The 12,878-nt window shown below is 33.8% G+C and overlaps 1 protein-coding gene across 2 annotated transcripts in view; it reads left to right on the top strand.

The window, feature by feature from the left end:
- The window catches only part of DNAH8 (dynein axonemal heavy chain 8), a 119,904-nt gene that overhangs the window by 91,025 nt on the left and 16,001 nt on the right, over positions 1–12,878 (top strand). For both annotated transcript variants that reach the window (XM_085055084.1, XM_085055083.1), the window contains 11 exons: positions 363–518; positions 1,811–1,966; positions 2,983–3,165; positions 3,642–3,747; positions 4,569–4,821; positions 4,922–5,112; positions 5,477–5,598; positions 7,580–7,698; positions 8,995–9,197; positions 10,100–10,173; positions 12,447–12,599. In XM_085055084.1, coding sequence (XP_084911210.1) covers positions 363–518; positions 1,811–1,966; positions 2,983–3,165; positions 3,642–3,747; positions 4,569–4,821; positions 4,922–5,112; positions 5,477–5,598; positions 7,580–7,698; positions 8,995–9,197; positions 10,100–10,173; positions 12,447–12,599 — 1,716 coding nt within the window. The remainder of the gene's footprint in view (positions 1–362; positions 519–1,810; positions 1,967–2,982; positions 3,166–3,641; positions 3,748–4,568; positions 4,822–4,921; positions 5,113–5,476; positions 5,599–7,579; positions 7,699–8,994; positions 9,198–10,099; positions 10,174–12,446; positions 12,600–12,878) is intronic.

Below are 12,878 nucleotides of genomic sequence, written 5' to 3'. Positions count from 1 at the left end.
CCATGCCAGAATCTTCACATTTCCTTCAGTAAATATTAATTCCAAAAAGCTCTATTAGTGTGGTTTTTGCTTAATTGATCCCAATGTTTAATTTGACTCTGTCAAGCTCTCTTTTGATATCCTTATACTTTAAAATATAGGTTTTGTGATTCTGTGCAGTTAGAAACAGCCCCAAAAATAAATTTTTGGAAATATTTTTATATCTGCATTAATAATTCTTCAGGAAATTCAGATATGCATCCCCTTCGATGTCCCTGTTACTTCTTAGAATAATTTTAATTGAAGAATAATTTCAGTGGTATTTTATTCCAAACTACCTTTTTTCTTCTTCATCTCTTTTTTTTCTTTACTTTGTTCTTTAGATTAGTGAGTGGAATCTTCAAGGACTGCCTGGAGATCACCTTTCAATTCAGAATGGTATCATTGTCACTAAGGCATCGAGATACCCACTTTTGGTAGACCCACAAACTCAAGGAAAAGAGTGGATTAAAAGTAAAGAACAGGATAATGACTTACAGGTAAAAAGGGTCTTAAAGGAATGATGTGCTCTATTATATTCCTTCTAACATTATTATTTCAGAGGGGGATTGCATTTGAGCCAGTGTCATCTGAGATAACTTTAACATGTATGGCAACTGACAATTATGTAGATGCATCAGCAGGGAACTTGACAACAGCTGTAAATCCCACTCAGGGGCTTGGAAAAGACTACCTAACTTGTATGAAATCTAGCAAAAAGTATAAAAGAGAAGGAAGTAACCTTTTGTTCAAGATGGGTGAGTGTGTTCCCTACACAAAAGGGGACAAAGAGGTGATAAGAAAGCAAAGAGTGTAATATGAAATTATTAAATGAGAGTAAATTGGGCAACTATTAGTAACATTACAGATAAAGACAGGATAAATTACAGCTCTGAAAATGTAGGCAAAGTACCTCAACTGTTGCAGTCCATAGTTTAGGACCTGAGAGGGTATTCATAATGAGGTTGTCACTACAAAAGGAAATTGAGGAAAACTAGCTGAAGCCAAACCCAAGAAAAACTTGCCTACCCTAACATTACTGCAATCTTCATAGCTCTTTTATAGCTTAAGCCAATAGGGTAAAATGTCTGCTCACTAAATATAATATGAAGATGTTAATTTGCATCACAAATTATTTTTCCCAAATGAGGTGGCATGGCAAAAGGAATCTGCATTTTAAATGCCTTAGTGTGAATGTTGCAAAAACTCGTATGTACTGAATATCAATAAATTTTGGAAAGTTTAGTATTAGTTAATTATATAGTTTACTAGTTTATGCATGGTTTTTTATGATTTCATACATTATGAATCCCATTTCATGAACTATCAATCTGAATTCATAATATTGTAGCAGAGATTCATTTTTTAGTCTGAATTCAAATTTCCAGAAAGAATTTCTCAGTATTTCAAAGTTAAAATTAGAAAATCTAGTCCTTCTAGGACATAGAAGAGAAAATTAAAGGCTAGGTGTCTCTGATTTCGAAAATGTATGTAACATCTTTAACATGCAATAAGATGTACCAGTTTTGTTTAGTACATTTTTATCCTCATAATGAAGTTCTAAGGATTCAATGACAGCCAATCTTTTAACTCACCTTTTTATGGTACTTTTCATTGTTCACACAGAAGTATTTCTGCATAAATTGCTGCATGGTCGACAATTACAGTACTTCCTTTAAAATGCAACTAACAAAAATAATGAAAAAAGTTTCCATAGTTAGATCTGTGTTTTTCATGTAAGATTTTGAGGAAATGCTTTGTCCTTACACCAATTTGTAATTTACTTTTTGAGGTAACAACGCTGAATGACAAGTATTTCCGACAACACCTGGAAGACAGCCTTTCACTGGGACGGTCACTCCTGATTGAAGATATAGATGAAGAGTTGGATCCAGTCCTTGATAATATATTAGAAAAAAATTTCATAAAATCTGGATCTGCTTTTAAGGTTAGTAATCAAACAAAAGAAGTGGAATAAGTAGTTAGGCTTGTGACAAATGTTATTTTACCATTGTTACAAATGTCTGCTGAATCAGGTAAACTTTGTATTCAGTAGAGAAGTGTAAATAATCAAACTGAACTAATAAAATATAGGAGACAGAGCCTTGGCTGTGTAGGAAGTTGATGAGTCTAAAATGTGAGTTTAACTACCAGAGTTATTACTGAAGATTCCAAACTGGAACCAGTTAAGTTTATCTGATTAAATGCTTAAAATTCTTTCTGTTGCTTTTCAAGCAGTGCAGATATGCTTAAGGAGGTGGTTTGATCCTACTCCTTTGTAAGCCAGGTATTTGAAGTGCCTTGGAGACTCATGTTGGAGCCTCATAAGCCCCCCAGCACCCCATGGCAGTAGGGCTGGAACTAAATGATCTTTAAGGTCCCTTCCAACACTAACAATCCCATCATTCATACTACAACATACAGTGATCAAATTTCCTTGTGCACATGCAGGTTTTCTGTTACACTGCTGCTTTGGAATATCTTAATTCTGTAAAAATTTTTTGGAAAACTCTGAATAAATTTTTAATTCCTTTGGAAAGATTCTTTTAAACCTGCTTAGTCTTAATAAAGATAATATTTATGTCAAATAATTTCTGTTCCATTGTTGGATCACATAATTCCCTTTTCCTTGGGCATAAGAGGACAATGATTTCTACAAAGGTCAGGAGATTCTACCATCTCTACATTTGAGATGTGATTAGAAACCAAATGGTTCTGAAGCTGTTAATCAGAATCCACAGTGGAAGTAATCCCTATATTTAGCTGGAGGGAAACACTACTTTTATAACATACTCTAACTTCTACCTTTGGTCATTGACTTTTATTTTCATGACAAATTTGAATTGTGAGATAAATTTCCTCTTTTTGGCGTTTCAAATAACATAAATTTTTTTCTGCTCAATATTACTAATTTTAATAAAGCTCATTTTCCTCTGTTTAATACTATTTGAACTTAATCCACAGGTGAGAGTTGGTGATAAGGAAGTAGATGTTACGAATTCATTTAGACTGTTCATTACTACAAAGCTACCTAATCCTTCTTTCACACCTGAAATCAATGCAAAATCATCAATTATTGATTTTACTGTTACAATGAAAGGACTTGAGAATCAGTTACTGAGAAGAGTAATACTTACTGAAAAACAGGTAAGTCAACAGTACACATAAGCCATAGTGATACTTAATTTTTTTTCCTTTTAATTTATTTTGGTATGTAGAAAAAATGTTCAAATGGAAAAAAGATATTAGCCATTTTCTAAGATTATATTCAGATTCAGTAGAGACATTTCCAAATAACAAAAATACTTTGGGAGGCTCTTATTATATATATATATATATATATATATATATATGACTGTCAGTACAACACAAGCAATTAAGCACAGGGATTTGGCACTGGTAAGATACATCACAAGAATGCTGAATAAACAGTGTTCAAAAAAAAAAACCATATCTTAGGCACCTAAGAAAGTAAAATGCACATTTCATGACTGGATCCAACTCTTCACCTGTATCTTCAATCACAATTCATGAACTTGAAAAATCAGCAATCTAATTTTAAGTAACCCTCAGAGTTGCAGCCCATAAAGAGTCATGTCATTTTCTTGTTTTTTTAATAACAGGAACTAGAGGCAGAACGAATTAAACTCATGGAAGATGTAACTTCTAATAAGAGGAAGATGAAAGAACTGGAAGACAATCTTCTTTACAAACTAAGTGCAACCAAAGGTTCTGTATCAAAGGATTCATCAGATTAGGAAGATAAAACTGATTCACACTAGATCTTTTCCATACAGAAACTGGTTTATCCAACTAAGATACAATAAGAGAATATACAAGGGTAGGAGTATGAGGACTGTGAGGAATTTGATACTATAGCATGCCACTATATGCACCTCTAGACACTTAAGTCTAAGATGTAAACGAGTTTTGTGAAATAAATAAATTTTTTTGAGAGCTTTCTGCCCCTCAGATGACCATGGGCAAATCTTTAACCCATTGAAGATGTGGTTAGAATAGAATGGCCTGGCTCAAAATTCTGTTGAAACTCTCCTGCAGTACCTAATAAGCCTGAACATGATCAGTTACTATCTCTGGTGAAAAAAGAATCTGGTAACAGAAAATCAATGAGTAACTGCTGGAGATTCATGATTACTGCTGAGTGACCATCTCCCTCAGGACCCTAAGTCTTTTTATTTTTTTCCTTTGACTGTGCCAATGAATAGACTTAAAAACAATTTAAGTATTTTGTTGAATATATATGTTATGTGCATAAGATAGTTAACTTCTCTAGTATGTGTTGCAAAGCTGTTGGTATAAATATATTTGACATATTTTGAACACATTTGCTTAACATGCTGGATGTAAAAATAATTTTTAGTATTACATATCCTGTTTGGCCTCTATTTTAAAAGCTTTCTGTTATTCAGAAAATAATTCCAACCTTTTATGAATTGTTCCAGTAATTTGGTCTTTTGTTTTATATATACATATCAAGTGAAAATATTGTTACAAAAGCATCCTAAACATGCCGTATTTTACTTTTTTAGGTTCACTTGTGGATGATGAATCCTTAATTGGTGTCCTGCAAATAACTAAGCAAACAGCTGCTGAAATAGCTGTAAAGTTGTCTGTGGCAGCAGAAACTGAAGTGAAGATTAACACTGCTCAGGAGGAATATCGACCTGTTGCTACACGTGGAAGCATTCTTTATTTCCTTCTCACAGCAATGAGCATGGTGAACAATATGTATCAAACTTCACTGGCTCAGTTTTTGAAGCTATTTGATCAATCCATAGCCAGGTAGGAAGACACAGATTTTTTTCTACTAGCAGATGTATGCCTTTCCAATGTATTTTCTATTATTAAAATAACTTTTTTGTGCTTTGTTTTCATGATTCAGATCTAAGAAGTCTCCTGTGCCTCAGAAAAGAATCTCAAATATTATTGAGCATCTTACCTTTGAAATTCATTCATACTCTGTTAGAGGCCTGCATGAAAACCACAAATTCCTCTTTACCCTCCTCCTGGCTTTAAAAATTGATCTTGAGAGAGGACATGTGGAAAACAGAGAGTTCCAAACTCTCATTAGAGGTAAGTTTTAAAAATTGTGTTACATGTAGAGCTAATTCAACTTTTTAAACTTTTATGCCATTCCAGAGTATTATTTCTTTGTCTACCTGGTTTCCATCAACAGCTCTGTGGGAACTGGGCTTGTTCAGCTTGGCAAAGGGAAGCTTTAGAGGAGACCCAGTAGTAGCCTTCCAACACCTGAGAGAAGGCCATTAATGAGACTAAGTTATCCTTTGGTATGAAATAAATGCTAAGTATACAAGAGAACAGTTAGCATTCTGGAGAAAATTACTTAGGTCAAATTACATAATTTAAAAAGAAGTATCAAGTACATCTCAACCCCTGGAATGTCTTGTGTATTTCATCAGAACGTTTTTATCCACAGGAGGTGCAGCTTTGGATCTACAGGCTTGTCCACCCAAACCATCCCGATGGATTCTTGACATGATATGGCTAAACCTAGTGGAGTTGAACAAACTGCCACAGTTCGAACAAATTTTGGACCAGGTGATATTTGCTAAATATCTTTTTAATGCTAATAACCAGTTTAGTCATCACAACTGTGCTTCAATGACAGGATAAAGTCATAGAGATCAACGACTAGGTAGCATGAATGGGGGTATGTTTATTTATCTGCTTTATGGTATTTAGTATTGTAGCAACTGAGGTAGAAAGAGGAGAGAAGGAACAGGAACAAAATAAAAAAGGAAGTCAACAAAAGAGAGACGGGATAAAAAGGTAGCAGTATCAAAAAGGCTAATAAAATTAATCTGAGTGTCAGGTTTTAAATTACAATGTTGTCTGTTTGAGTCTGGTATATTTTTACAAGTGGATGGTTTGCTGCTTGTTTTTAAATACTCATTTCCATTCCAAGGTTAACATGCTATTCAGGTATGATCAGCTAGCTATGAAGGTATTCTTTTATTGAGACATATGTGAACTTGTATGCACACAAGCTTGTGACATGTTCAATTTGGTAAACTGATCTTTCTTTTCTTAGTATAGTTAAATCATTCCCTAAACATTTCTTGTTCCTAAGCACTCCTTGTTAATCAGGCTGATAGCCAGGACATTAAGTTCTCTTTGCTGTTACAGCATTGGCCAGCCAAGTCCATTTTGTGATGGCACAGATTCCCCCAAAGGGCAGCAGATATTTTAGCTAAATGGTTACCTGGAAGTGGTCCTGCCTGTTCCCCACCTGTCTACCAAGGCAAGATCTGGATATATACCAGCCCAATTCTTCCAGTTTTTGGTTTCTGGAGGTATCAAAATAGGATATTAAGTTAGGAGACAGTTGGAGAAGACTTTAGTTAGGTTGTTCATTCTGGGTTGTTAGGGCACCAGAACCCCTTTTTAGAAAAGACATTTCACCAGGGCTTTTCTAGAATGTGTCCAAACAAAATTTTAGACTCCAAAATACTTAGGTGACCATGTTACCACAAAAATCCTCCTTTTTAAATTAATTTTTTAGCACTATCTTACTTTTGCCATGTAGTTTCCAATTGAAAAGTGACAATTAAGTGATTTTAATATATGGAAAGGGAATATGGGAGGCTAGGATATCAATTAAAAACGCAAATATGGTAAAACAGCTCTTTAATACTTATTTGCATCCATTGGAAATGCTGTCCTATTTGACTTATCATATTAGATACAACTGTATCATTATTCATTTAGATAAAACCAGAAAATTGTTTAAAGAGAAAAAAAAACAGACTGAGAATGGTATGCCCAGTTCTCAAGAGGTTTCATGTGCTTTTCTTCTTTCTTACTAGTTTCAATTTTTTTCTCTTCTAAAAAAGTAAGTCCCAGATGCCTAACTTAACACAGACATTTTCTGCTTTAAACCTTTATCAGTGAATTCCTTGTCCTTTTTCCAGTGATATGAGACTATTGCAGTAGCTGACCCTTCTCAGTCACTGCATTAAAGGCTCAATTCCATTTTCACTATGTTCTGTCCACTAGTATCCCTTGTCCTATTAAAGTCACAGGTTCTAAGAGGTGCCTAAAATTGTGATCATATTTGTGATTAGATCTATTCTTTTTCAAGCCAAAAGCTTACTAGAATATCTTACTTTTAATTTGTGATTTGTTGGCTGGTTATACTGTACTGGGACAGATTTTTCTAGTCCTCTTCATACTTTGTGACCAAAAGGAAATAACTAATCACAGCATGTTCCTCTTGCAGTATAGAATCCTTCTCCTAATTATTGATTTTTCTTAAGTAGCTACATGTATTTGGGAGGGGAATGCAGAGATAACTGACTGGCTTGAGAGCCTGCATCTTAACACTAATTGTAATAATTGAATTAATATTATTTGTAATATTTTAATAGCAATTCACATGGCATATCTCTTAAATACTATAGGCAATGTTACTTGTAATATATCGTAATGTAATATTGATCTCTCATTAAAAGCTACATTTGCAAGGGGATTTCACTGCAGCTGAAATATATTTATCTGTGTGTTAATGTAACAAATTTAGATATCCAGCCATGATAGGGCATGGAAACACTGGTTTGACAAAGATGCCCCTGAGGAAGAAATTATACCTGATGGATACAGTGAATCCCTTGACACCTTTCGAAAACTTTTACTCATCAGGTGAGCATCTTCAGAAACTTTGGAAAATTACACAGTTGCAACATGTCTCTCAGCCTATCAGTATGCTATTATCATAATAGTGTAATTTTAGTTATCTCTGGGTGACATTAAATAACAATTCACTCACATGAAAAATGTTTTTATTCACTTCAGAGCTATCCTCTGCCATCTAAAGGTATTATCAGAAAATATTTTTTATAGCTTTACTTTTAGGTCCTGAGAAATGGGAAACATTGCATCCTTCTTTGAGAAGCCCATGAAAAAGTAGAAAAATCCAGACAGTTTTTATATTTTTAAATTTCTTTTAAAATTAACTATTTTAAATAGCTTTAAGCAAGTATTAAATTTTACTTAAAAAAGAAAAGAGATTGTGAAAATGCAAAACAGATCTTCAAAACCCCATGGGAAAAGTGTGGTATAAATTATTTTCTTTTTGCATCATATAAGATCTCTGAGATCTTGGGCTAAAATGGATTTCCCCAAAGAAGCACTCAGCTGCCTTATGCATGAGATCATATCTTCCTACATTCATTGTATAGTTTCCAAGTGCTGTAACAAATAAATCAGAGATACTACAAAAACCCCCAACAGTATTATTTAGTAGACCATGATTTGCCTATGAAGCAGATTTCACCTGTGCAGTAAAAAAGGCTAGAATCTGATGGAAATACCATATTGTTAAATCCTCTACACCCTAAGAGGGAGGGGAGCATCTAACTCCTAAGCATTTAAATAATCTTAAAAATTGAAGATTTTCAAAGTAATATTTTTTAATCAAAAAGTAGTTGTTTGTTTATTTGTTTGTTTTACCATCCAGTGCAATTTACAATCCAGTGCAAAATCCATTTACAATCCAGTGCAAAAGAGTTGAGTTTGTACCCTAAGAGACTAACAAACCAAATGAATCATCTGCAATTTTACTAAAGCGCGAAAAACATCTTATATTTCCCTCTTTGTATTCTCAGATACAAAAATTCTGTTTAAAATGAAGAATTTCCCAACCTAATAAAGGTGCCTAGAAAAGAAAATTTCAATTAAAACACTTAAGGCAATATTGTAATCACCTGGAAAGTATTGAATAGTAATATGTAGAAGGAAGACCATCAGCTCTGCCTGTTATTATATCTGTAAAGAAAACCCTACAAACATATATATGAATGTGTATGGATGTATACCTATATATACGTATAATTATAAAAAAAATCTCTATTTGATAAAAATAGAACTTCTAATTTAAGTCTGATCTTGGAGGAAGAAGCAGTGAATTTATATCTTTGTATGTATTTTAATTTCTAGGTCTTGGTGTCCAGACCGAACGCTTTCCCAAGCCAGGAAATATATTGCAAGCTCCTTGCATGAGAAATATACAGAGCCAGTTATTTTAAATTTGAAAAAAACTTGGGAAGAAAGTGACATGCGAACGCCTCTCATCTGTTTCTTGTCTATGGGATCAGACCCAACTGATCAGATTGATTCCTTGTCTAAGAAGCTTAATTTGGGTATGAAAGTAATTATTCATTGTCATATGTTAAGACACAGAGGGGCAGTGTAAGTCATTTCAGAGATTTTTTTTCTCTGAGAAGTATTTCTTAATTTCTTTTGCACTACTGTTTGTTCCTGAACCATCATCTTAGAGATAAAATAATATTTTAAATAGAAGACAGTATGCTAAGAACCATTCTGTGTGAACTTGGACAGTAATTCAGGTCTTTCTTCAATAAATTGCTATCATATTTCCCAGTGGTGATAACTTTAAAAAATCTCTATCTTGTAAAACAATTAATTCTTCTTCTTAAATTCTGTCATGGTGACAAAAATGTTTTCTTGTTTTAATTCTTAACTGCAGGTTATGTAAAAATCAGTAATCTGCTTACAAGATTACTTTGCAACAAAAAATACCTACAACATCTACATTTGTGCATTCTGGATTTAGTTCTACATTTTATGGAAGTTTTGAAAAAGTGTGAATACTGAGTTGGGAGTAGATACATATATTCTTGTCATCGGTCACATTAGTATGTTCATAAATGCAGTTTTACATCTTTGCATTGTGTTTATGAACTCTTTGAGAAAACTTCCTTCACATTTCAAATGCTCTGGCATTGCTAAAACTTGGCACAAATTCACATTCACAGTCATAACATTAGTCACAGTTTTTAACCTCTGTAAGTATTGTGCATGTGTATTTCAATGTTTTTATACTAAATGTCAGTGTTTAGAAAATTTTTACATAGTAACATAATATGATGTGAAGAGATTCTGCTTTCATAAGTATATATTTTTGCATTAAACTTAATTAATTGGGCTGTATTTATACCACTGGTTTTTTGACTGAATTGAAATTCCTACTTTTTCTCAATAATGTAAGTTCATTAATCTTATACTGTCAAATATGTTGTAGAATGTAGGACCATCTCCATGGGCCAAGGACAAGAGGTTCATGCACGCAAACTCTTAGAGGTGTCAATGGAACAGGTGGGAAAAACACATTGCAGTAGAAGTTGTTTGTCTGTTTTGGTGCTCTTTTACACCTCTTTAGAAGGCAGTCTTTAATATTTTACATTTTCACCTTACTGTAGATATATCTCAGGGTGAAGATGTCTTTTTGAACTCCTGAGTTTAAAAACATTCCCCTGTGGGATATGTATGTGACAGTGGATACAAGTCAGTACTTCTGGCAGCTGTGCTATTGAGCACCTTTCCCAAAGCAGCACATTCCTTACTTATCACTAAACTGTTAACCAAGAGTAAAAGGACATTGGGTCCTGGTCCTGTCCTGCAGATCCCGCCTGCTTATTGGAAATTTTTTTCATTTTTTCCCCTCCCCTGTAAGAGATACCTGGATATTGCCTAGCTTCTACTAGATAAAATGGTGAGTGCACACGTAGCTTAAAGTTGTAGATACAGAAGGATGTGCTTGCTTCTAATACTGTTTCACATTTTCCTTACAACTCTGCTAGTGACAGGACCTCTTACTCACCAGCATTTGGTGTCTCTTCTTTGTTTAATTGTCGATTCTTTGGCTTTGACTCCCAAGCATGCCTAAGAATTTCTAAATAATACACAAGAATTTTTCTTAAATGTTGTAGTGAATTTTTTTATGGCAAATGATATTCCCCAACAGTAAAAATGTGAAAAACCTAAGTAGCAGCTACAGAAAGATAGTAATTGAAACCTCAAATACAATATAAAAGTTACAGTGCAAAGGTGGTACTTTCTGGTCAGCTGGACACTTCAAGGAGTTGTGGACAGTCTTGCAAATGAAGGCCTACAGCCATAGCTCCCTGCAAACTCAAAATATGGGGAATGAGTCATATATCTGTATTTTGGAGGTCTAGAATATCTCCACTTCTAGAGAGCAGAACATGAGTATTGGAGTATAGATGTACACCACTTTGGAAAAAGAGAAAAAAGAAATACCTTTACAGCAGATGACAATATCTATTATCTGTAAATGCACACATGCATCTCATATTTCTTTGTGTGTCTAGAATGGTCACTGTCAACTCCCAGTTCATTGCAATGGGGAAAACTGGAGCATCCCTTCCTTTCTTTTGCCCTTAATTTGAAGCACAAGGACACTCAAAGCAGCACTCTAGTAAAGCTACTAATAACAATTTCTGAACTACATGCCTTAGTGCTGCACACATTTTGTGAAGGGAGGAACATGTGAAAATCAGATTTGAAACCACAAAACAGAATTAGTGAATATGAAGACAAATACCTATTTGTGCTTTTTGTACCTCTGGCCAAGAGTATATAATACAATTAAAACTGCTGTGCTGTGTTACAGGAAGGTAATTTTCAAAAACTAAGTCTGATTCATTTGTAAATGTACCAAATTGGTTAAAGATCTCCCTCAAAAAATGTTGATCCCAATAAAAGAAGGAAAAACACCTCCTAGATTTATTATTTTTCAAAATGTCTATCAATTCACTATAAATATTTCAATTATATTTTTTCACCAGCAGTTACTGATTTCTTTTTAAATGAGCTAAAACAAAATTGCTGAAATGAAATTACAAGCTGTAATGAAATCCACTGTCCATCACTGTTTAGCACTGATTAAATAATGTCCCATTTTAATATCAGGCTTCTAATTCATCAGGCTTCTAAAGTGATGCAACAAAAGCTGATTGAATTTAAATTCATAAGCAGAAGTTCAGGGAGATGATAATCAAACTAGAGCTTTCTGTAATATGAGAGATGAATAAGATCAAAATACATGGAGGTTGAATTTAATGCAAATACCTTTATTCCAGATAAACTAATCAGCGTTAAAAACTTTTAGAGTCTTGTTACCACCTCTTTACACTTACTTTAGGTTATGTTATAAACAAATCAGTTTTAAAAAATACACAGTCCTTAAATTTCAGCTGTTTCTTTTCCACTCACATTGCTTTGGATCTGATTTCAGGATTGCTTATCACTGGTGTTTTGCTGGGAGAGTACACGAACTACTTTTTGCCACTAGATAGCACTGATACTTTACTTACAATATTGAGTCTGGCTATGTTATTTTCATTGAGAACAAGAGGAGGTGAAAATAACTTTTGCACTAACAACCTATTTGCTTTATCTGTGTCAATATCCTATAATATCAAATGAGAATATAGATTCAGGAACAGAACAAAAGTTAAAATATTCACTTGGAAAACCAAATTTGATTTTTATATAGACAATTGGCTTTAGCATTATGAATAACTGGTTCTACATTTTATATGGTAATAGTTGATATTCTTGTTTAGGGAGGCTGGGTATTACTTCAGAACTGTCACCTTGGACTGGATTTCATGGATGAACTCCTGGAGACAATTCTTACAGCTGAGATCCAGAACGACACCTTTAGAGTTTGGATAACTACTGAACAACATCCTAAATTCCCAATTACACTGCTACAGGTTTGTTCAAATATTTAATTCAGGTATTTAATGAAAATTATTCAAATTAATTATGTAAATGGCAGTTCAATAAATTGAGGGAAAACTCCCAAAACCCACGAAAGAAATGGACTTGCCTTACAGTATAAATATCACTCGAAACAGGAAGGTTACTTACTTACCAGTAACTGGAAGTTCTTGATGATACATTATGTGTGTGTGAGTCCACACTAATTCTGTACACAGAAACACTTCAATAAAAACAATTTGGCTTTACTTGCATCCCTTTTTGCCCAGCCA

This window comes from Lichenostomus cassidix, chromosome 3, assembly GCF_008360975.1.
Source record: "Lichenostomus cassidix isolate B80296 chromosome 3, HeHo_3.0, whole genome shotgun sequence".
NCBI lineage: Eukaryota > Metazoa > Chordata > Aves > Passeriformes > Meliphagidae > Lichenostomus > Lichenostomus cassidix.
This window is presented reverse-complemented; position numbering and strand designations above follow the sequence as displayed.